The 23431-nt window shown below is 44.0% G+C and overlaps 1 protein-coding gene across 4 annotated transcripts in view; it reads right to left on the bottom strand.

The window, feature by feature from the left end:
• LOC143522692 (polymeric immunoglobulin receptor-like) overlaps positions 1–23431 on the bottom strand; it is a 93027-nt gene that overhangs the window by 55122 nt on the left and 14474 nt on the right. For 3 of the 4 annotated variants that reach the window (XM_077016444.1, XM_077016448.1, XM_077016447.1), the window contains 2 exons: positions 22631–22729; positions 22252–22542 (listed from right to left, as the gene is read on the bottom strand). In XM_077016444.1, the coding sequence (XP_076872559.1) occupies positions 22487–22542; positions 22631–22729 (155 nt within the window). In that variant the 3' untranslated portion in view covers positions 22252–22486. Of the gene's footprint in view, positions 1–22251; positions 22543–22630; positions 22730–23431 lie in introns of those variants that run through there. The other variant, XM_077016445.1, reaches the window with a different exon arrangement.

Raw genomic sequence — 23431 nt, 5'->3', positions numbered from 1 at the left:
AAAACTCAGGGTTTTCCGTTCCAGAAACCGAGCTTAGAGAGAACCTGAGTCAGCTGGGAAATATTGAAATGGACCTTGAAGGTTCCGTAGAAGTGATTTAAAAGTAGGTTTAAGCCTGGTTTATACTTGACGCGGCGCGAGGGTCCGCGCGGCGAAAATGACGTAATCGCGGTGACTCCGCCCGTGTGCGAGGGCCTCGCGCGCTGTCGATGAACATAGTCATGTTTGCAGGGTTTATACATCTTTACAAGGTGGAATTAAAGCACTTGTACGTCACTTTCAAGGTCCATTTCAATATTTCTCAGCACGTTAAACTTAATTAAGTTAAATATTTATACATATACTCGAAATAATTAGCTTTTAATCACATTATTTAATGGTGGTTTATTTTCAAAACGTCTTAACGTCTTCGCTTTCTCTCATGTTTCGTCCTGGAATTACAAGAGGCTCGTATTTGTTAACGTAATACAAGAAAACTGTTCAGTCAGACAGATATTTGTTGTGAAACGAAGTAGTTACAATTTCAAGCATTTTCAAGTATTTAGCCTAAATTCCAGCACTTTTCAAATCTGAAACAAAAAGCAACATTAAAATTGGTCAGGTAAATGTTCCTTCCTCTGTTTTTGAGGGGTGTTTCTTTACACTAACACATATCGTTTCAGACAACACTGGGTTCTGGACTCAGACCAGCATATCTTCACCGTGTGGATGTCTGTTCTTGTATGATCATTGTGCGATAGGTATGGTGGGGGGTGCCTGCATGGGTGAGATGGGCACATGGCACAAGATGTGCGGGTGTATATGCGTGTGGAGATGTATATATGGTATGAATGTGTGTGGGTGTACATATGGGAGGAATGTGTGTGGAGATGGATATATGGTATGAACGTGTGTGGGGGTATACGTGTGTGAGAGTATGTGTTTAGGATGCCTACTCTCGGCGGTGGGGGTGGTGGGGGCCGGGATTGGATATGGTGACGGGGTGGGATGTCCCCACCAGTCTCCCCGGGTTGGCCGCTCCCTGCCTCGGGTTGGGGCAGCGAAGCTCGGTGCCTAATGAGCCAGCTAGCAAGCAGGCTCTCCTCTTCCAGAGGACCATTTCCTCTGGACTTGCGCATTTCCGGTCCTTGCTGCCGGTCCTTGCTGGTCCGGCCATTTGCCCCCGCCGCAGAGAGGGTGTTAGTTTGGATGAATGTGTGTTTTTGTCCTTGTCTCTGTTGGTATAGGTAGATGAGTACGTGTTGGGTGGGGGGATATGGGGATGTGTGTATCCATTGGGGTGAATGTGTGAGTACATATGTGGGGGTATATATGTCCGCAAAAGTGTATATGGGTGTGGGTGAACGTGTGTGGGAATGTATGTTGAGGTGAATGTACATGTGTGTGTAGGTGTAGATATGGGAGGGTCTACATATGAGGGTGAGTTTGGGGGTGTGTGTGTGTATACGTATGTGTTTAAGGATGGGTGTAGGTGTATACATGGTAAGGGTGTATATAAGGGGTAGTGTGCAGGTATGTAGGGGGGTATATATGGGGGTGAATGTAAGCAAGAGTGTATGTGTAGGGCCGGTTGGTTCTGGGTCTGGGGCTTATTGTGCCCGGTCTTCTCCCGGCTGCTCCCCTGTGATTACTGCTCTACTCCAGAGGAGGGGTGCCTTGGGGTTCCGGGGCCTGGATTGGTGCTCTGGCGTGGGGGTGGTTGGCCCGCTCCCCTGGGCGGTTGTGGTCCGGGGCGGCGCGGGACTCCTCGGCGGGATGGGGGCCCTGTCGGGTGGGGGGTGGTTCCCCAGGGCACGTGCTGCTGGGGCTTTGCTACTGGCCCATGGCGGGGGGGCTCTGTTTCCTCTGGTTCCCCTGGACCTGCACTCCTTGGCTGGGGGGGGCGCTGTCCGGGGTCTCCCTTTCCTGCCCGGGCTGGGGTGGGCGTGCGGGGGTCACCGGGAAGTGGGACTCCACAGCTCCTGGGGGGGCCGTGGGCGGGTGGGATTCCCGGGCCTTTCTCTGCCTACCTCTGGCCTCTGGGGGGAAGTTGTCGCAGTTCTCTACCCTCGCTGGCAAGTACATTCTGTACATTTATCCTATGTTGCACTTTTGTGTTGCACATAAACACACATTCATACATACATATACTGTACATCAGTCATTTGTGCTGGTTGGTTTTTTTTTTTTTTTTTTTTTTTTTAATATATATGCGTGTGTATATATATGTATATATTTGTATATATGTATGTATGTTTTTTTTTCTTCCCCGCCCTTCTGTCTTTTTTCTTTTTCTCTCTCTCCCTTCTTTTCTTTCTATATTCTATCCTCTCATGGTCCACCTAACCCCAATAATTGTCATCACTTTATTATACAGAATTGTTATTATTTGATCTATTATTTGATATTAAAACAAAGTTGTCCTCCAAAGATGGGGGGGTGGAGGTGGGCCACAAAAAAAAAAAAAAAAAGACAACACTGCACAGAATGTGATGCGGCAAGTATAAACGAAGTTCGCGTGAGGTGGGCGGAGCCACCGCGATGACATCATTTTTGTTTGTGTGGCCCTCTGACACAATTCAGGTTTCTCATGTGGCCCCTTGTAAAAATTAATTGCCCACCCCTGCTGTAGACGCTCAGCATCCACACCGTTTAAAGCGCTGTGAAGCTGCGGGACTGAGTGAGAGGAAAGCCGCGTCGTTACCAGTGATAAGAAGCTGATTCTGAACAAAAGTTGAGCACGTTGTAGCGCATATTTAGTCAATGACATGTACACACAACAGTATATGTTTGATCACTTATTTTTTGACATTTTAGGGGAAGCTGAGCTTCCCTTGCAGACTTAGAGCAATCGCCACTGTTGTGGGCCTGTATTATGAAGGTTATATTTGACGTGTTCTTGATCATGTTTTTTTTATCAACATGAGTACTTAACAAATTTTGTTCTAAACTAAAAGAAGAAAATTTGGACTGCAAAAATAAACCGCATCTAAGGTAAATGGTAAATCTTGAAAATTAGATTTTTCAGTGTAATGCTCTTTTAAATGCCTGAGTTGTCTATTGAAACATCTCCCCTCTGGGTCTCTGAAACAGACACTACAGCTTACAGAAACATTAATGCATGTCATGTTTCCTTCACTATTGACACTGTAGAACATCCCTGTAGTGACACAGAGTCCAGTGATGTTACAGCACGGATGTGAACACTCACATGTGTCTGCTGATCTCTCCTCTGTCCTGTTTGTCCCTCTCTGCTCACCGTCTGTCCACGTCTCTGAACTACAAAATTAACTCAGTGTGAGATGGATTGGTGTGTGTGGGTGTTTGTGTGTGTGTGTGTGTGTGTGTGTGTGTGTGTGTGTGTGTGTGTGTGTGTGTGTACCTCTGTATCTCCAGTATATGACTCCTCCTAATCCCATCAACACCAGTACACCCCCCACACCAGCTATATAAGGTGTGTAGAATGGAACAGTGTGTCCTGTAAGTGGGAATTTGTTATTATATTTCTGTATGGGGGACGTGCAATTAAATGTGTTTTAAATTTAGATACATTAAATATTATATTGAAGGCACTTTATAACAAACATGCAGTACAATTTCTCTTATTGTTGTCCCAGAGGTTTAATCTCTCTCTCTCTCTCTCTCTCTCTCTCTCTCTCTCTCTCTCTCTCTCTCTCTCTCTCTCTCTCTCTCTCTCTCTCTCTCTCTCTCTCTCTCTCTCTCTCTCTCTCTCTCTCTCTCTCTCTCTCTCTCTCTCTCTCTCTCCTCTGTTCTAATCACCCACATCACCTCCTGTCATGTCTCTGTTGTACTGGGACTGACACGTCCTCTCACTATTACTCCACCAATCCCAGTGTCTGTGTTTGTCTGTCCCCAGTCCTGTGTGAATCTGTTCCAGTCCCAGTTGTGGTTCCAGTTCCTGTTGTCCTGTCCCTTGTCCTGTCCATCTCCCAGTCTGGTCCTGTACAGACTCCTGTCCCTCCTCTCAGCTGCCTCCAGTCTGTCCCACTGTCCAATCTGGAACCCGGACTTGTCCGGTCCAGCCCTCTGTCAGGTCTCTGGTTGTGATACAGGGTCCTGTTTCCATCCCTCACACTACAGACCTTCTCATTTGTCTCCTTTCCCAGTTGTCCCTGTCCAGGTTTCTGTCCCTGTCCAGGTTTCTCTCCTTGGTCCAGACCTCATCATGTGACGCCTCCCACGGCCCCCATGTTAGCTGGTACACATACTGGGAGTTGTGTGTTAAGGGGTTGTGGGGTATGGGGGGGCACTGTCTGCTTTCATTTTCATCAAAAACCACATCAACCCAAGACGACTCACACTTACATCCTGCCCAGCACTTGTTACACAGATCTTACCTTCAGTGGAAGTTGATGGACTGGTTGAGTTATAACAATATTGAGATGTATTAGGAGATGTTGATGTAGTAGTAGATGTTGATGATGTCACTGTTATAGTAGCTTTACCTGAAACTGTTGGACATGAATTATCAGTGTCCACTGTAGTAGGATTTCGGCCCTCTGTAAGAATATAAAAGTGTGATCAGTTTAAAGTAATGAGACATGTTTACCTTTAGATTTTGTTCTACTGAACTGATGTATTTACATCTTGTCCAAGTAGAAGTGTTCAGTGTGTTCAGCGTTTCCATTCTGAAGGCAGAATATCTCATATATGTATAAATATTATTTAATACATGTTTTCTGTGAGTGAATAAAATAACTACAGAGACAATGAGGAGGGGCTTAATGATCTGACTCATGTTCTCTTATTGGTTATAATCACTTGGTGTTCAAGCAACCAGAGCTGTTTGTTAAACTGTAATATTAAAACAACAATATTTGTCTGTTACTATTCTGGGCTGTTTATACTCTAATAGTAACACCTAGTATGTTGTCACGTCCAGCCCCTTCCTCCTCCCTGGTCCCGCCTAGCTTCCCCATTCCAATGTTTCTCCCCCTGTCTGTCACGCCCCTGTCGTTAGTGCCCGCACCTGAGTCTCGTTGCACTCCCCTGTTTCAGAGTATATTATCCCTTCTGTTTCAGTCCTCCGTGTCGGTCATTGTTTTGTGTGAATCCTGCCTGGCCGTGTCCTGCTCTGGCTTGTTCTCTCCGTCTTACCTTTCTAGCGTTTTGTTCTTGTTCCATGTCTGTTTTGATCTGTAGTCTGTTCTCCCTGCATCTGTCGGTACGTATGTCTTCCTTGCCCGCCTGCTCTTTCGTGTTCCCTGTTCTTAGGTTTTCCTGACTCTTGTTTCTTGTATGTGTTCTAGTTTGCTTAGACACTTAATGTTAACCTGTCGTGTTCTGTTGTAGTTTCCCCTTCTTTGTGTTTAGCTGTAGTCTAGTCTGCTCTCGCCAGCTGTCTAGTTTTGTTAATTCCCTCTCAACATTTGTAGTCATGGTTCTCCCAGTTATGTTCATGTAGCTTTGTAATGTTACGATGTGCGTTCACTTTGCTCGGTTGCTTCGTTATTTCATTCTGTGGTATTAGTCTTTCATGGTATAGTGTGATCCCTATTTGTATTCTATGTTTCTGTCTTGTGTGTTGTCACTCCCCTCTTAATAAATATTCAGATACCTGCATATGCGTCACTCCCACTGTTCCTAATCGTTACATATGTGCACAGTTAGAAACTAAAGTTGGTCTGTTGTCATGCATGATGTCTGTTACAGATCTAGTTGTCTAGATGGCTGTAAAGGCAATTGATTTTTTTAGTAGTCCAGTAGTTAGTGATACAAACAGTTACTAAATTTTAACTACATTTCATACACACTTTACATATACAAGAGGCTGGTTTACCTGTTACTTTGAGCTGGACGTGTTTAACAGGATTACTGCCGATCTTACACCTGTACTCTCCCCAGTCCTCTTTAGTCAGGCCACAAATTATTAGAGAGAAATTTCCTGGAGCAGTAACCAGCTGAATTCTACCAGTGTAGCGGTTTGTCTGGTCAGTTGGGTAGATGATGTTAGATTCATGAGTAAAACTCCATCTGATCGTCTTTGGGTTGGTCAGCAGTTGAGTGCAGTAACAGGGCAGCAGGACAAACCCTCCCACGTATCCACTCACCACTGTGGGACGATTCACAACATCCTTACAGACTAGAGAGAGCACAAACACTCACATGTTACACTACTGCTATGTAACCTGGACAAGCAGTGAAATTCATTTGAGAACCAACATGTGAAGAAAAACCAAATTTGCTCATTTTAGCATCCTTTTGTTTTTGTAAACAGTTTATACTCCATGTCACATGTATTAACATATGAATGGATCAGAATAATCTTGTATTTGTAGAGTCAGGGTCTGTAGCCCATCTGGTGCAGTACAGTTAGTGTGATCCATCCTCCAACTACAGTCATGGTCAGTGTGGCCACTGAACCACTGCTGTCTGGATCTTTCACTGACAGACCACTCTCCACCTCTCAGAAGCACTGAATCCAGCACCACTGCTGGACCTGAACCACTCATACCAGCACAACACCCACTACCAAGACTCCAGCACTGTAGTGGGACTGACGTGTGGAGAACGCTTCAGCATCCACATGTACCAGCCATCTGTGGTCAGAAACTGAGCAGTGATGTTCTGGTGCTGGATGACACACAAACTGTGTATGACACCTGGTGGACACAGTCTGTAATTACACCTACACCTTCACTTATTAGAGGGACTGAAAGTGTCCAGTGAGGACACTTTAATGTCTGTCAGTTATGTGTGTTGAACTGTTTTTTTTACAGCTGATGGATGGGGTCTGGTGACAGTCTGTAATTACATCTACACCTACACTTATTAGAGGTGTCAGTTGTGTTTGTATTTTGCTGTACTTTAGACTGATGACAGACTGTGTGCGATGATTATCAGAGGGTAATGTAGAGTGTTGTTTGTTTTTACATTTCCTGTTTGGTTTTTTTTGTAATGTGTCATAGTTGTTTCTAATAGAGTGTGTGCTACATGTATTTATATTCCATATTATTTTTATGGTTTAAAAACAAAAGCTCATGCTGGTGATCTAAAAGGTTAAATGTCCTTCTGAGATTTTAATTGTATTGTAAATGTGTTTGTTAATAGTATTTTACCTGAAACATAAAGAGTGATGTATCTGTATTCATTCTCTTTAATATTACACCTGTATTGTCCGTCGTCCTCTTCAGTGAGGTGTGATATGAGTAGAGAGAGATTTCCTGGAGAGTGAGCAGTACCCAGCTGAACTCTTTTTCTGTACTGTTCACTCTCATTGGAGATCACGTCCCATGTGTTTCTGTTTGTGTTGTGTTTCTTCCAGGTGAATCTCTCAGGTCTGGTGTGTGTGTTGGTGCAGAAACAGGGCAGCAGTACTGACTCTCCTGCATATCCAACAACATCTCTGTTGTGATGATCCAGTGTACAGCCTGCAGAAACACACATGTAGAAGATCTTCACTATCAATCCCCTCAGCACATGTGTATGTACCAACATTTAAAATCCAGCATTTTGTACAAACATTTTAAATTTACTTTTTTACATGACAAACATACTGCCCTAAACACATTATTATAAGTAGAAAGCATCCTAATCTTGTCCACTCTGGTACGTTGCATCAGTTCTGAACTGGGATTGTACTGACTCCTCCCTCACACCTCTCTGACATCTCTCACTAATCTCTCACTCCTCTCTCACTCCTCTCTGACATCTCTCACTCCTCTCTCACTCCTCTCTGACATCTCTCACTCCTCTCTTACTCCACTTTGTCCCTCTGTCCAACACTCTGTCCCTGTGTTGGTCCCTCCTCTGTCTCCCTTGTCCTCCCAGGGACCCAGTCTGAGACGGGACTGTTGGTCTGCTCTCTCCAGGGGAGGCGACTCCTGGAAATGCTGTAAAACTCCTCAGTAATCATGCAGGAAGATGTGCTGCTACAACGTGATCCCCTTCAGTGATCAGGTAAGATGTGCTGCTACAACGTGATCCCCTTCAGTGATCAGGTAAGATGTGCTGCTACAACGTGATCCCCTTCAGTGATCAGGTAAGATGTGCTGCTACAACGTGATCCCCTTCAGTGATCAGGTAAGATGTGCTGCTACAACGTGATCCCCTTCAGTGATCAGGTAAGATGTGCTGCTACAACGTGATCCCCTTCAGTGATCAGGTAAGATGTGCTGCTACAACGTGATCCCCTTCAGTGATCAGGTAAGATGTGCTGCTACAACGTGGTCCCCTTCAGTGATCAGGTAAGATGTGCTGCTACAACGTGATCCCCTTCAGTAATCAGGTAAGATGTGCTGCTACAACGTGATCCCCTTCAGTGATCAGGTAAGATGTGCTGCTACAACGTGATCCCCTTCAGTAATCAGGCAAGATGTGCTGCTACAACGTGATTCTGAAGTTACATTCACTTACTGAACTGGAACCAGGTTTCAGATATGTAGTACACGTGGTCTCATTGTGATGAATATGCTTTGTGTGTTTGCAGTGTGATGGGTCTTGTCAGGAACCTCACCCCTTCCATAGATACAGCTCCACCCAGAGACGCTACATTCTACAACACACGTTCCCAACCTCCAGAATACCAACACCAACACCTTCATCCACTGCTACACCCACACCAGTCCTATCAACACTACAGTGGTGTCACTTCCTCATTGTGAAGTATTACCTACGTATTCGCTCTACTAAACATTTCACTGCTCAGATGGTTCTTCTGTGTTGGACCTCTGTCTCCTCCTTAGATCTCACACCCTGCCCAGTCCCTGGTCTTCTCCTGGTCTCTGCTCTCCTAGCTCCACTCTGGACTGATCTGGCTGCTCTATCACTGCGGCCGATTCTGTAGACAGTGTCGTGCTTTGGCTACGCCTGATTTGTTCAAGTGCTGCTTTGCCTGTGGCGGCTGTCTACTTAAAATGAAATGAAACCCGCTCTCTGTATTTGGATCTGCATGTGTCTCGTCTCTCTCAGAACGTTACAGGTTTTCATGGCCACCGCAGAACTGGCCCTGACCAACTCTTTGTCTATTCAGTACCAGTTTAATTCACCTGCAGGTTGTGAGTTCTGCCCTTATGATGGAAATTATGTCAAATGTAATGAGAACTCACTGTAGCCTCATGCACAGAGACACCAAACACCTACATCATACCCCACATATAAAGTACTGCACCACATATACAATCAACCACAATGAGGTGGAACCTCCGTCACAGACAGCTGGATACAGAAGTGGGTAGAGGACATAGAGATGAGTCATACACAGAATAAACAATTGTGAATAAATAACACAAACAAATGAACAAGTGAGAATAAACAACACAAACAAATGTACAAGTGAGAATAAATAAAGCCAATAAATAACATTGGTTTGTGTCTTCGTGTGTGTGAAAGATGTGAGCATGTCATTCACACACCACTCAAAGAGGAACAACACAGCAGAATTTTAATCCTGTGTGTGTGTTTGTGTGTGTGTGTGTGTGTGTTTGTATTGGTGGAGGGTTCTTGCATTTACTGTGTGTGTAAAATTAAGTCCTTCTCTACATCCTGCAGATGTGTTTGCATTGCTAGATGTTGCACCAAGTCTAGTAATACACATGTAAGGAGGAAGTGGTGGATGCTGGGAAACTGTACTGCCTTCATGGTATTACAGTTTTTTGCAATTTTTAAGACAATCCATGGGACCCCTAAACACAACTGACGCTAAATCCTGTAGCCTATTGATCTGTTATACTAAGCACATTCTCTGATATACTGTACGGCGGGCCCCCTGCTGGTCGCCCCTCTATACAGCGGCAGTTGTCTTGTTGTGCTGTGTTCGTCTCTAAGGTGGGCGGGGCCTGTGATCCGCCTCACCTGATGGTCGTTTGTCTGTCTGTATGTATATGTATATGTCTATATATGTCTTGTCTTTGTACAAGTTGACTGCTGGTTATTATATCCATGATTTGTATCATGTCACAGGTTTTTGGTTTGTGCACTTTCGGCATTAAATCCTCTTTTTTCCCTGATACTTGGCGGGATCGCTTTTTTTATTTCACACTTCCTGCCCGTCAAACTTTGCAATCCTAAAACATCTTTTTTTACAGAAAACTAAGCACAATTCTCTACATTACACCCATTATTCACAAAATACACATTCACTGAATTACACATGTTTCATCTTGAATACACTGCCATACAAATGACACACCCGTTTACCAATGACCCAAAGCCAGTCCTCACAGGGAAAAACATGTGTAGCCAATATGAGGCCACAGGTTATGTGTGTTGGTTTGGATATTAGTGGAGGGCAATACTGGAGAGAGAGGATGAGGAAGAGGAAGAGCAGACATCACAGGTGAGATGGCTTTGTTTGGACAAAATAAGCCATGTTTTCAGGAAATGTGTAAAACACTGTAAACACATGTGATGTATTGGTGTTATAATGGTTAATCCTCCACATCACCTGTAGGGGGTGCTATAACCCGGATGAATGATGTATGTGCACATGCGAATAAACCAACGCACATGTTGAAGTAGCTGAACCCAACAAATGTGTCCGGTTGTGCTAACTTCATGGATCAGCATATTGATGCTACCTATAATTAATGTATAACACAGTTAGACGGTGAAAACATTACAAATTGGCGACGAGTTAAGTAACCCACCGTGGCGGACGTTAGTCGCGGAGATTTTTGAACAGACTGGAAGGAGAACACGAGAATGGCGGCGCTCATCGGTCATATTGATGCCTTTGACGAGTCCGTGGAGCAATGGTCGACATACGTTGAGAGGTTTGAACATTTTGCTGAAGCAAATGATGTCCCGGACGAAAAGAAAGTCGCTGTATTTTTGAGTGTGATTGGTGCGACAACATACGGATTATTGCGCAGTTTGCTTGCCCCAGATAAACCGGGTGCTAAACCGTACGCAGACCTCGTGAAGATTTTAAGTGACCACTTCTCTCCAAAGCCCATAATAATTGCGGAGAGATTTCGTTTCCACAAGAGAAACCAGGAGGAAAGTGAGAGTGTAGCACAGTATGTAGCAGTTTTAAAGAAGCTGTCTGAACACTGTGAATTTGACGCTCATTTGCAGGACACTTTGCGTGACAGATTTGTGTGTGGCTTAAACAATGAAAGTATACAGAGGAAACTGCTAACGGAAGAAACGTTGACCTTTCAGCGTGCTGTGGACATTGCAATGTCAATGGAAGCTGTAGCTAGAGAATCCCAGCACTTAAAAACTTCTCTGAGAGTGCACGCAGTGTCCGTCTCGCCATCGCAAAGGGGAGACAAATGTTTTCGTTGTGGCAAGACTAATCATAATGAAAAAGACTGTTATTACAGAGAGCAGCAGTGCCACAGCTGCAAAAAGAGAGGTCACATTGCCCGATTGTGTAGAAATAAAAAGGGTGAACAAAACCACACCAACGAAAGACATGAACCTAAAAAGAAACCATGGAAACAGTTTGAAAAAGCTAGAAAAGGCAAAATTCACAAAGTTGCTAAGGATTATGACAGTACAGAGGAGTCTGCTTCAGATTCAGACTCTGATTTGACCTTGCATATGGTGTCAGCAGTAGTAAACGACATCGAGTCGTTTGTGATGGCGGTTAATAAGGAGAATGCAACGTCGTCCTTGATGATGATTAGACCCAAGATTGAGAATCATCACATTGAAATGGAGCTAGACACCAGTGCAGCTGTATCCTTGATTTCAATGGAGATGTACAAAGCCAAATTTGCCCATGTACGTTTACGGCAGACTAATGTTGTGTTAAAAACTTACACAGGAGAAATGCTTGTACCTGAGGGCATGATCAAGGTTTGGGTTAAGTTAAATAGACAGAAAGTCAGACTTCCATTGTACGATGTGAAGGGGAAATCACCCCCACTTTTTGGCCGTGAGTGGCTAAGGAGCATTAAATTGGACTGGCGTGAAATAAAAACAATGAAAACAGGGCACAAGGCCCGGGAGACACTTGAGGATGTTCTGAATGGTCACGCCCAAGTTTTCAGTGAAACCATAGGTACGCTAAAAGGGTTTGAAACATCCCTGACATTGAAACCAGGCCAAAAACCTAAGTTTTGCCGGACACGCGTAGTCCCATATGCATTGAGACCGAAAGTGGAAGCCGAAATTGCTCGATTACTCCAGCAGGGAGTGATATCTCCAGTCCAGTTCAGTGAATGGGCAACCCCAATTGTGCCTGTTGTCAAGAAGAATGGTGGTGTGAGAATCTGTGGGGATTTCAAGGTTGCTATTAACCCGGCTCTATGCATTGAACATTATCCGTTACCCCACATTGAAGATCTGTTTGCGTCTCTGTCCGGAGGAGATCGTTTCAGCAAACTAGATCTGTCACAGGCATATCTTCAGGTGCCTGTCTGTGAAGATTCACAGAAATATCTCACCATCACGACGCACAAAGGCATGTTTTGTTACAATCGCCTACCTTTTGGGATAACCTCTGCACCCTCAATTTTTCAGAGGATTATGGATCAAGTGTTGCAAGGACTCCCCAATGTCCACTGTTTCCTAGATGATATCCTAGTAACAGGCAAGGATGATGCTCATCATCTGGAAAATGTAATGGCTGTACTCAGTCGGTTGGAACAGTTTGGGTTGAGAGTGAAAAGAGAGAAGTGCGAGTTTTTCCGCAGTTCACTGGAGTATCTAGGGCACGTAATTGATTCAAAAGGACTCCACAAGTCACCTGACAAAATCCGCGCTATACTGGAGGCCCCGGAGCCCACCAACACAAGTCAGTTACGCTCCTTCTTGGGCCTCATCAACTATTATGCACGTTTTGTCCCAAACCTATCGACTTTACTCCACCCATTGAATACTTTGCTGCAGAAAGAGATGAAATGGGAGTGGTCTACTGAGTGTAACAGGGCATTCAACAAAGCAAAAGAACAACTCGCAGGCAAAAGTGTTCTAACACACTATGATCCAGCACTTCCAGTCATACTGGCCTGCGATGCTTCGCCCTACGGGGTGGGAGCTGTCATTTCCCATAAGCTACCAAGTGGCGAGGAGAGGCCCATAGCGTTCGCTTCAAGAACATTGAACAAAGCAGAGCAGAACTACGCTCAGATAGAGCGAGAAGCACTGGGTATCATTTTTGGAGTTAGACGTTTCCACTCGTATTTATACGGGCGCCACTTTACTTTGTTAACTGATCACCGGCCGCTAACAACCATTCTGAACCCCAGCAAGGCGACCCCTTCATTGGCGGCAGCGAGGCTACAACGGTGGGCACTCATACTAGCAGCACACAATTACACCATCAAGTATCGGCCTGCTGATGATCACTCATACTAGCAGCACACAATTACACCATCAAGTATCGACCTGCTGATGATCACTCATACTAGCAGCACACAATTACACCATCAAGTATCGACCTGCTGATGATCACTCATACTAGCAGCACACAATTACACCATCAAGTATCGACCTGCTGCTGATCACTCATACTAGCAGCACACAATTACACCATCAAGTATCGACCTGCTGCTGATCACTCATACTAGCAGCACACAATTACACCATCAAGTATCGACCTGCTGCTGATCACTCATACTAGCAGCACACAATTACACCATCAAGTATCGACCTGCTGCTGATCATGGTAATGCAGATGGTTTGTCCCGTCTGCCGCTGCCCGTCCTGCATAAGGAAAAACAGGGGACAATTGACACCTTCCTCATTAATCATTTGGATTGTTTGCCCATATGTTGTGCCGACGTGAGGCGTGAAACCAGATCAGACATCACACTGTCCCAGGTCATGGAGATGGTATCCACTGGCCGTTTTCCCACTATCAAGGAGTCAGACAATAGTCTCTCGCCATACATAGTAAGGAGAAATGAACTGAACTTACTGCAAGGCTGTATAATGTGGGGGAATAGGGTGATCGTTCCACCTAAGTTGTGTACTAAGGTGCTGGAAGAATTGCCCTTGGGGCACCTTGGAGTAGTTAAGATGAAGGCATTGGCACGGAGCTATGTGTGGTGGCCTAGTCTTGACGCTCAGATTGAAGAGAAATGCAAGATGTGTGTGTCCTGTCAACGCATACAGAGAACACCAAGTCTTACACCTCTGCACCCATGGCCCTGGCCCACAGCCCCATGGCAGTGCATTCACATTGACTTTGCTGGCCCGTTTGAGCGATGCATGTTCTTTGTTATAGTCGATGCTCACTCGAAGTGGCCTGAAGTAATAATAATGGACTCGACTACGTCACAGAAGGCTATTCAAGTACTTCAAGGTCTTTTCAGTCATTATGGAGTCCCAGAAGTGCTCGTTAGCGACAATGGACCGCAATTCACGTCGGAGGAATTCGCCAGCTTTTTAACATCTAATGGCGTTAAACACGTGCGCTCAGCTCCTTTCCACCCTGCAATGAATGGTCTGGCCGAACGCTTCGTGCAGACCTTTAAACATTCCATGAAATCATCAAGGGGAACCTCAACAGTGCAAAAGAGACTGGATGCTTTTCTGCTTCAATATAGGAACACTCCTCATGCAACAACTCAGGAGACACCAGCAATGATGTTCCTGCATCGCAAGCTTCGCACTCGCTTGGACCTGTTAAAGCCGAGTGTGGCAGCGGTAGTAAGTCACGCACAAGGAGCCCAGTGTGCCTACAGGGCAACACACTCAAAGGCCAGAACATTCTGTGTCGGCGATCCAGTTCTCGTTCGGGATTACCGGAAGGGGGAGGAAAAGTGGACGGCTGGTACTGTTACATCAAAGGCTGGTCCAGTATCCTACCAGGTCAGTGTGGGATCAACACATAAGTGGAATCGACATGCTGACCAGATGACGGCTTGTCACCCTGACATCACCAAAGCAGCAGCTGATGTGCATCCTGCATCCAGCATGGATGGTCCACCCGCTCCGACTGACCCTGGTAAAAAGCCTGAAACTCCCAGTCTGGCCAGCGAGCAGATCACTACATCAGCAGGGCAGTCAGACATTGCCCAAACTGACATTCCAGCGACACACCAGCATACATTGAATCGGTACCCCAGGCGTAACCGCAAACCACCAGATAAACTGACTCTCTAAATTGAAGTGTTGCATGTGTTCATGTTAGAGAGTGTAGCTTGAAGAAAAGGGCAGAATAATCCCTTGGTACACTCTAGGTGATGGGGCAGTCTACCCCCTAGCCCAAGTTAGTTTTTCTTCTTCTTTCTTTTTGTTTTGGGTTGTTCTGTTCATCTGATATAAACATTTATGGTAGTTTAATTGTACCTATTGACCACTGTTGTCAAAACAGCCAGTAATTGAATAAGAAGGGAGGAGTTGTGATGTATTGGTGTTATAATGGTTAATCCTCCACATCACCTGTAGGGGGTGCTATAACCCGGATGAATGATGTATGTGCACATGCGAATAAACCAACGCACATGTTGAAGTAGCTGAACCCAACAAATGTGTCCGGTTGTGCTAACTTCATGGATCAGCATATTGATGCTACCTATAAGTAATGTATAACACAGTTAGACGGTGAAAACATTACAACACACACAACTAATTACTGTCACTGAGGAGGATTTGGAGGGTGATTGACAGTCTTCATGTGTGTGAAAGAAACATGGACGTCATTCACACACCACTGAAGAGGAACAAAAGAGGAGACTTGAACCCAAACAAGGAGAGAGAGAGAGAGAGAGAGAGAGAGAGAGAGAGCTATGCATTGCTAGATGTTGCACCAAGTCTAGCAATACATATGTAAGGAGGAAGAGGTGCATGCTGGGACTTTGTGGTGTTCATTTTTTCGCTGAGGTTTTTCATTTGTAAACCAGTTTTTCTAAACTTCTGTAATAAGAGGAACAGCACAGCACAACAAACTATGAGAGCTCAAAGAGGAGTGTGTGTGTGTGCGCGAGCGTGCGTGTGTGTATGTGTGTGTGTATGTGTGTGTGTATATATATACTGTATATATATATATATATATATATATATTTGAGTAGTATATATATATATACCGGTTGTGCTAACTTCATGGATCAGCATCAATATGCTGATCCATGAAGTTAGCACAACCGGTATATATATATATACTACTCAAAAAAATAAAGGGAACACTAAAAAAACACATCCTAGATCTCAGTTAATAAAAATCTTTGAAATCAGTTGAAAATCTCTCATTTCTACCTGTTGTCTATTCCATTTGCACAAGAGCAGTTGAAATTGATTCACAGTCAGTGTTGCTTCCTATCTGAACACGAAGTGTGGATGACTTGGGGTTACATTGTGTTGTTTAAGTGCTCCCTTTATTTTTTTGAGCAGTGTATATATATATATATATATATATATATATATATATATATATATATATATATATATATATATATATATAAATGTGCCATATTTTGTCAATTGTGATTTTTTACACCCCAATCGAAATTTGTCCTCCGCTTTTAACCCATCTGTGCAGTCAGAACACACACACACACTAGTGATTACTAGGGGGCTGTGGATCACACGTGCCCAGAGCGGTGGGCAGCCCTAGCCCGGCGCCCGGGGAGCAGTTGGGGTTAGGTGCCTTGCTCAAGGGCACCTCAGTCATGGCCTGTCTGGGAATCGAACCCACGACCCTCCGGTCACAAGTCCAGTTCCCTAACCGCCAGGCCATGACTGCCCAATATATGTGTGTGTGTGTGTGTGTGTGTGTGTGTGTGTGTGTGTGTGTGTGTGTGTGTGTGTGTGTGTGTGTGTGTGTGTGTGTGTGTGTGTGTGTGTGTGTGTGTGTGTGTGTGTGTGTGTGTGTGTGTGTGTGTGTGTGTGTGTGCACGCGTTTCCTCCAGTCCCACTTCAACTCCCCATATTATACTCACTAACAGTACAACTCACTCCAGACTGTATATATGCAGTCATGTACACACAACAGGGTGTGATGAGTCATTGTAAGTTAATACTGGATTGCACACACAAACACACACAAATACACATACACACACACATACACACACATACACAAATACACATACCCATACACAAACACATACATACACACAGACACATCATTCACTGACACTTACTGTCATCCTGTGTCTTTAAAGTGTATTTTATATGTGGTCACAAATGTAGATGTCGTCTCTAACTGGACTCCTAATAGATGTGTGAAGTGTTTCTTATAAAGTATCTACTGAGAGGATATTTGATAATGTTCAGAATTAGAGAGAAAGTCACACTCACCATCTGCAGCATGGAGCACAAGGAGCAGATACACACACACCTGCATTCTTACTAATTTCAACACACTACACACACACACTGCAGGACTGATACACAACACACTCTTCAATGCTACAGGCTACTGAATACTCTGACAAACACACTTATAGTGGAGAGGAAGTGTATTCAAATGAAGGTCTGATGTCCTTCTAACTTCAACACACTCCAAATATAGTGGTGCAGTGGGGGTGTGTAGTTGTCATTTGGTACGTCCTCTTTATCCTTATCAGTCAGTGATCTAGCAGATATTCTCACATTCTCACAGCCAGCAGAATGTGTGTAGAGTGCAGTTCACTGACAGCAGAATGTGTGGAGTGCAGTTCACTGACAGCAGAATGTGTGGAGTGCAGTTCACTGACAGCAGTTGGACGGAACACTGTCTGTTTCTCTCTCTTTAGGGCCTTAAAGTGGAAACATTTCTAACTGAGTTGTGGTTTGGTTCATACACATTACTGGAGAACAAATTCACCAGTGTATTAGACAGACAAGCTTGATCAGGTAAGTTGAACATCTGCGTATGTTGAGGTCAGAGCTTCCAATATGAAAACCTGAAACCATTTTTCTTAAAAAAAACGTATGTGAAATTTAGTCATGTATCCAAAAATTCAAGTTAAAATTTAGGTTCTGGTTGAACAACTCAGGCTCAATTTTTTTTCTGTCCTTTCTGCTAGAGGCGCCATCTAGCGGTTATTATGGGTCAGTACCATGCTTCTTGCGTTAAGACTAAGCGGTCTTTTGACCGCGAAGACGCGGTTTATGTAGGTGAAACAGATGCTAGTAGAAGATCAAATGACGGACTCTCCGGACTCATAGGTGTAAGCCTTAAATAACAATAGTGCTAAAAACCTTTGTAGGATAACCTTTGCACAGTGTCTGGGTCCCACTGGGCAGCCATATACAGGGCAGTTGTGTACAGCACAGGATCTGCACCTGGATGAAGGGAGCAGTTTCAGCACCTTGGACAGCAGTCAGTCTAGTAGCTACAAGATCTTTTGCAGGTGCCTTTGGTCTACAACACTGAATGTGTTTTACTAAAGACTCCTTATTCTCTCCTTTATATGAAATCTGCATCTCTACATGTGAACTTCATGATAATCATGAGTTTGGAGCTACACATCTCTAAAAGTGAAAAAGTCATTGTACACACAGTACAGAGAGGATTAGACATTTACACTCATGTGTTTTTCTTTCTACACCCGCCAGTATTTATTCTGCACAGAGTTGTAGAGTTTGTGTAAAAGCAGGACCTCTGGTGTCTTGAACACCATAGTAATCAACGGAAACCACTGAGAGTGAAACCATAAGAACCAAAAGTGTGTTTATTATGATCACAGCATTTCTCCATTTTCAGAAAACAAAAAATGGACATTGATGCTTCTCCTGTTTCTCAAAAAACTGCTACATATAAACTGCCACAGTCTTCACTCTCACACACACACACACACACACACACACACACACACACACACACACACACACACACACACACACTATATAACTCTGCCACAAGAATATACCACTCTTCATCATCTACACAGAACACCCCCATTCACACTCTTATTTGCTATATTTACTGAAACATTTAAATGGGTCACACGCCCTGAATTACACATATGATACAGAAACTCAGAGGATTCAATTGCACAATGTGGCCTCAAGGTAGAGCTGTTTCTACACAAACCTGGTTACTGCTCCCACAGTGTGTTTTCTGTAACTATTTACATTGTTTAGACTGAAACAGACTAGAAGCACACAAGCATTTTTTATGGTAGTCCATAAATATGATCTAGGTGTCCCAGCACATTGTTTAAACAGTGTTTTAAATAAACATAATTAAATGAACCTTAATTTAAGTGATTTATAAATGTATATATGTGATAATGTAACCATAACATCTTAAGCTTAAAACACACACTACACTTACACCCATGATGTGCTTCCAACTCCACAAAACCTTGGGCAGTGGTTAGGCGAGGATCCAACTTGTAATCTATGTGCAGGAAGTGGTACATTGAAGCACATCCTGTCGGCATGCAAGGTGAGTTTGTCACAGGGACGTTATACATGGAGGCATAATCAGGTACTTAAATCACTGGCAGGTGCACTTGATAAGAAGCGGTTGGAAGTTAGTGGCATGCCAGTTGCTAGTTCCAATAGAGTAATTAGGTTTGTGTGTGAGGGGCAGCATAGCAAGGAGCCAGCAGAGTTTTCAAAAGTTGGCGATAAGTGGGCTGATGCAAGAGATTGGAAACTGTTGGTTGATGTAGGCTGTAAATTGCAGGTTCCAGAGTGTATTGTTGTCACAAACTTGAGGCCAGATGTGTTGTACTCTGAAAGTAAGCGGATAGTGTATTTCATAGAGCTAACTGTTCCATTTGAGGACGAAGTTGATGCAGCATATGAAAGGAAAAGGTTGAAGTATGCAGATTTGGTGGCTGAGGTAAGAGAGCGGGGCTGGCAAGCATATATTAGACCTGTAGAGGTAGGGGCTAGGGGTTTCGTGGCAAAGTCTGCCACAAGACTACTGGCTGAGTTTGGATTTAGAGGCTGTGTGATGAGAGCAGTGGTAAAGGAGTTGTCAGAGGTAGCTGAGAGATCTAGTCAGTGGGTGTGGCTAAGAAGGGATGAGGTTAGGTGGGGTAAGGATAGTACTTGGAGATAAATTGTTTGGTGTGTGTGATGTTGAGATATGGGTAGGATTGTCACTTGACTTTTCCGATAGCCGTCGGGTAGCAGGGTTGTTGGTAAATTTTGTGATGGGCTACATTGTGAGCTTGGAGGGGGGTGGGTCTGGGACGCCAGACTCCACTGATGAGCCTTCTGGAGGTGTTGGGGACTCAATTAATCAAAACACCAACGAAGGGAGGTGCCTTCCTGATGACCCCAAGGAAAAGCTTGCAAGGTATTGTGTGTGTCCATGTCACTTTGTTTTGAAGGTCAGTCCAGGTTTGTTTGGTGGTCTGAGTACTTGGCAGTTGAGGCAATGGACCATGAACATAGTGCGCTGTGCTTCTGGATCCTTGTCGAGCCAGTATCAGATTGTAGCTGCTGCTGTGTTCTGTTCAAGCAACTAGTGTGTGCATAGGGTGTGTGAAATCTATCTTGTCTTCTTAGTAGTATTGTGTAGGTATTATTAGATCATGGTTGTTGGTTGGTTAATACATCCTAGCCAAGCCTGTTGCATGACTCCGGATGTTAGGTGCAGGATTTATCATCTTCCTGTTTTATGTTACTTTTTAATGAGCTCACCTGATTTATTCCAACGTGGTCAGAACAAAGAGTAATGGAGCTGGCTTAATAACTAAAAATTAATGTGGTGTATCTGAGAATGGAGACTACAAGTTGTCAATTAATCAAGATAAAAACATGGAGATTGCATGCACAGCAAAGAGAACTTTGTATATACAAATCTTGATGAAGACTATCTAAACAAAGTTGAACACAAAACACTGAGAAGGTTTTAGTTAAACTTGGACTAAGTCTACCGTTCAAGTAACTATGCCCTTTGATAAACTAAGCCCAGCGGTAAGAGTCTCACGTGTTGAGGATTTTGGGTAGTGTCGTCGTCCTCCCTGAATTAGGAGGGAATTTCCACCACAGGCTCCTCGTTGATAACGTCATCCAGGTGTGCTGGGAATCGTCCTTCTGAATATGAAGTCCAGTAATGTCTCGTTCACGGTTTAACAGGGAATTGATCGCCTTTGTTTCAGTCCGTGTGGCCGCGTCATCAAGCTTGATTGAAGTAGTTAGGTGAATCGTTTGTCGCGGTACCGTTGATCAGTTGATGGTTAGATTGCACCGTAACTCGGGCTCGTTAATTAACAAATACGACTTTCAGCTGTTTGCTGTTAGTCATACCAAAGTTCGCGTGCTCTCAAACAAAACCGGAGAGAGAGAAATGGCGGAGCCTCTCTTTAATAGGTCTAACCTCAGTGTCAGTCAAACCAAAGAGAGCAATGGTAAAGCCTCTCTTAAATAGGTCAAACCAGAGAGAGAGAGAATGATGGCTGATCAGGGTATTTAAGTACCTGGAAACCACGTACTGTAGACACACCCTTACTTCCGTCAGAGCAAGTTCAATGTGTTGCCATTGGTACTGCTACCTGCTGGTTTAGCATGGTACCTACAATAGGGTGTGTGAATCTCTTGTCTTCTTAGTAGTAGGCTACTGGGTAGTTGAGACATGGGTCATGGGTATAGTATAGTAGTAGTTATTATTAGATCATAGTCGTTGGTTGGTTAATACATCCTAGCCAAGCCTTGTGCAGGATTTTATCATCTTCCTGTATTATGTTATTAGAGACATGAAAAGTATAAATGATGAATATATTTTCAGAATTTATAAGGGTTGGCTCCAGCACCACACCACCACTGACCACCAGAGGGAGCCGATGGGCTAATCAAGCCAGATGAGCTACACCTGCTTGATCAGCCTTATTAGCAGCTCACTCCAAGACACTGGTTGCTGAATTGTAGGTCAGAGTTCTGGCATACAGCTCAGCCGGTGTCTCTGGAAGATGTTTTGGGACTTGTTCTCAAACCTCTGATTCTCCCTTTTCTCATGTCCCTCTCTCTTGTCTTGGGTTGTTTTTCTCCCTAAAACTAAAATGACAAGTTTTCCCCCTCTCTGTGTTTTTTCCTTCTTGGCTCCTGCTTTTGTTTGAGAAGTTTATTTCTGTGTATCTGCCTCACTGAATGAGAGAGCCAGTCCTTCCCGTGGCTGTTGTTGGGAAGTTTAGTTCTGTTGTTTCTCCCAGCCATCACATTACAGAGTTGATTTTCATTTAAATATCAACACAAGCATGTTTGGTGTTTTCTGCACCAGCTCCACACCCCCTGTGTTCTGTACTGATCTATCACACACTGTCCATAAACACCAGTTCCTGTTGTAAGGTCTTCACACCACACTGTGTTGGTCCGGTCAGTGGCGTCTCTGCATTATATTTGTGTGTTTATTTATTTTGCACCCTGTAGTTTGCTTGACCACATTTGTGTGCAGTCTGCCTGACTCAACCCACATCTGGGTGAATGTTTTGCCAGATCCTGATATAAATGTATGAATATGTAAAACAGACATGCAAATTATAACTTCATTTATTTATTTTGGGGACAACAGTATAATTAACAATTAAACAATAAACAATATACTGATGATAAAAGCAACAGCAGTATTAAAGAACAAGATGATGATGTAATGGACATTTGAACATTCAGCCTCCCTCTCGTGGGTCTGTGTGAAACATGGACTGGTGGTTTATGGTGATCAGCTGTTTCATCTGTTATGTGGGACATTTGTGGCAGAACTCCACTACTACAGACTGAGTGCTCCATCTCCATCAGCAGTGCTGTAGTGAAGTCTGGGATGATCTGGTAGAGATGTCAGAAAAATGGATGTGAATTCATGCACACAGGAAAACTAGAAAGATGAGAGCTGCTTGTTTAATGATATGTGGACCTTTGTTTCTCTTGGTGCAGTAGACCACAGCCACGATAATGTGGAGGAAGATCACAGTGACCATGGCAACAGGGAAGTAGGGCGGAGTCTGAGGAGAGTCTGTAACAACAACAGTAGTCAGATGTGAGGGGTGATGGTTTGAGAGGTAATGGGTGAGGGATGAGAGGTGATGGGTGAGAGGTGGTGGAGCACAAAGACCACTGCAATCTCTTGGAGCTCAAGCCCTGTGTCACACACATTATCAGAAAGGTGGCTTAAACTAGTTTATTGATAGTCTTTGATTAAGAAACATAATTTCTAATCAACTTTAGCACATAAAGGGTGAAAATAATCTGCCCTTTAATGCAGAAAACAACAGTTTTCCACTCCTTTACTCTGGAGACCTACAGATCACAACAACAGGAAGTACATTCCCTGATACCGTTTGAGAGACTAACCTTATCTGGTCCCTTAAGGTTCCTGTAGTGTATAATTCTCTCTGTAGAATTACATAATATTCTGTTTAGTAGGATTAGTGCTACTGTTAGCTACACTGTATACTTAATTAGCCACACTGTCTACTTCAGTTAGACTGTCTACTTTAGGGTGACCAAACGTCCGTATTTCCCGGGACATGTCCGTATTTCACGTCCGGCGTCCCGGGTTTATTTTATTTTTTATGAGGAAATGTCCTGGTTTTTAAATTGCCTGCATCGGGCCATTAATTGTACAGGTACTAGGACCCTGAGCACGGCACTGCATGACACGGAATCCCTGAGCCTCATCAGTTGAGCCTCATCGTACTGGCGGACCGAGACGGGA

The sequence above is a fragment of the Brachyhypopomus gauderio genome, chromosome 9 (genome assembly GCF_052324685.1).
Source record: "Brachyhypopomus gauderio isolate BG-103 chromosome 9, BGAUD_0.2, whole genome shotgun sequence".
NCBI lineage: Eukaryota > Metazoa > Chordata > Actinopteri > Gymnotiformes > Hypopomidae > Brachyhypopomus > Brachyhypopomus gauderio.
The sequence above is the reverse complement of the archived record's forward strand: the minus strand, read 5'-3'. Positions and strand labels throughout refer to the sequence as shown.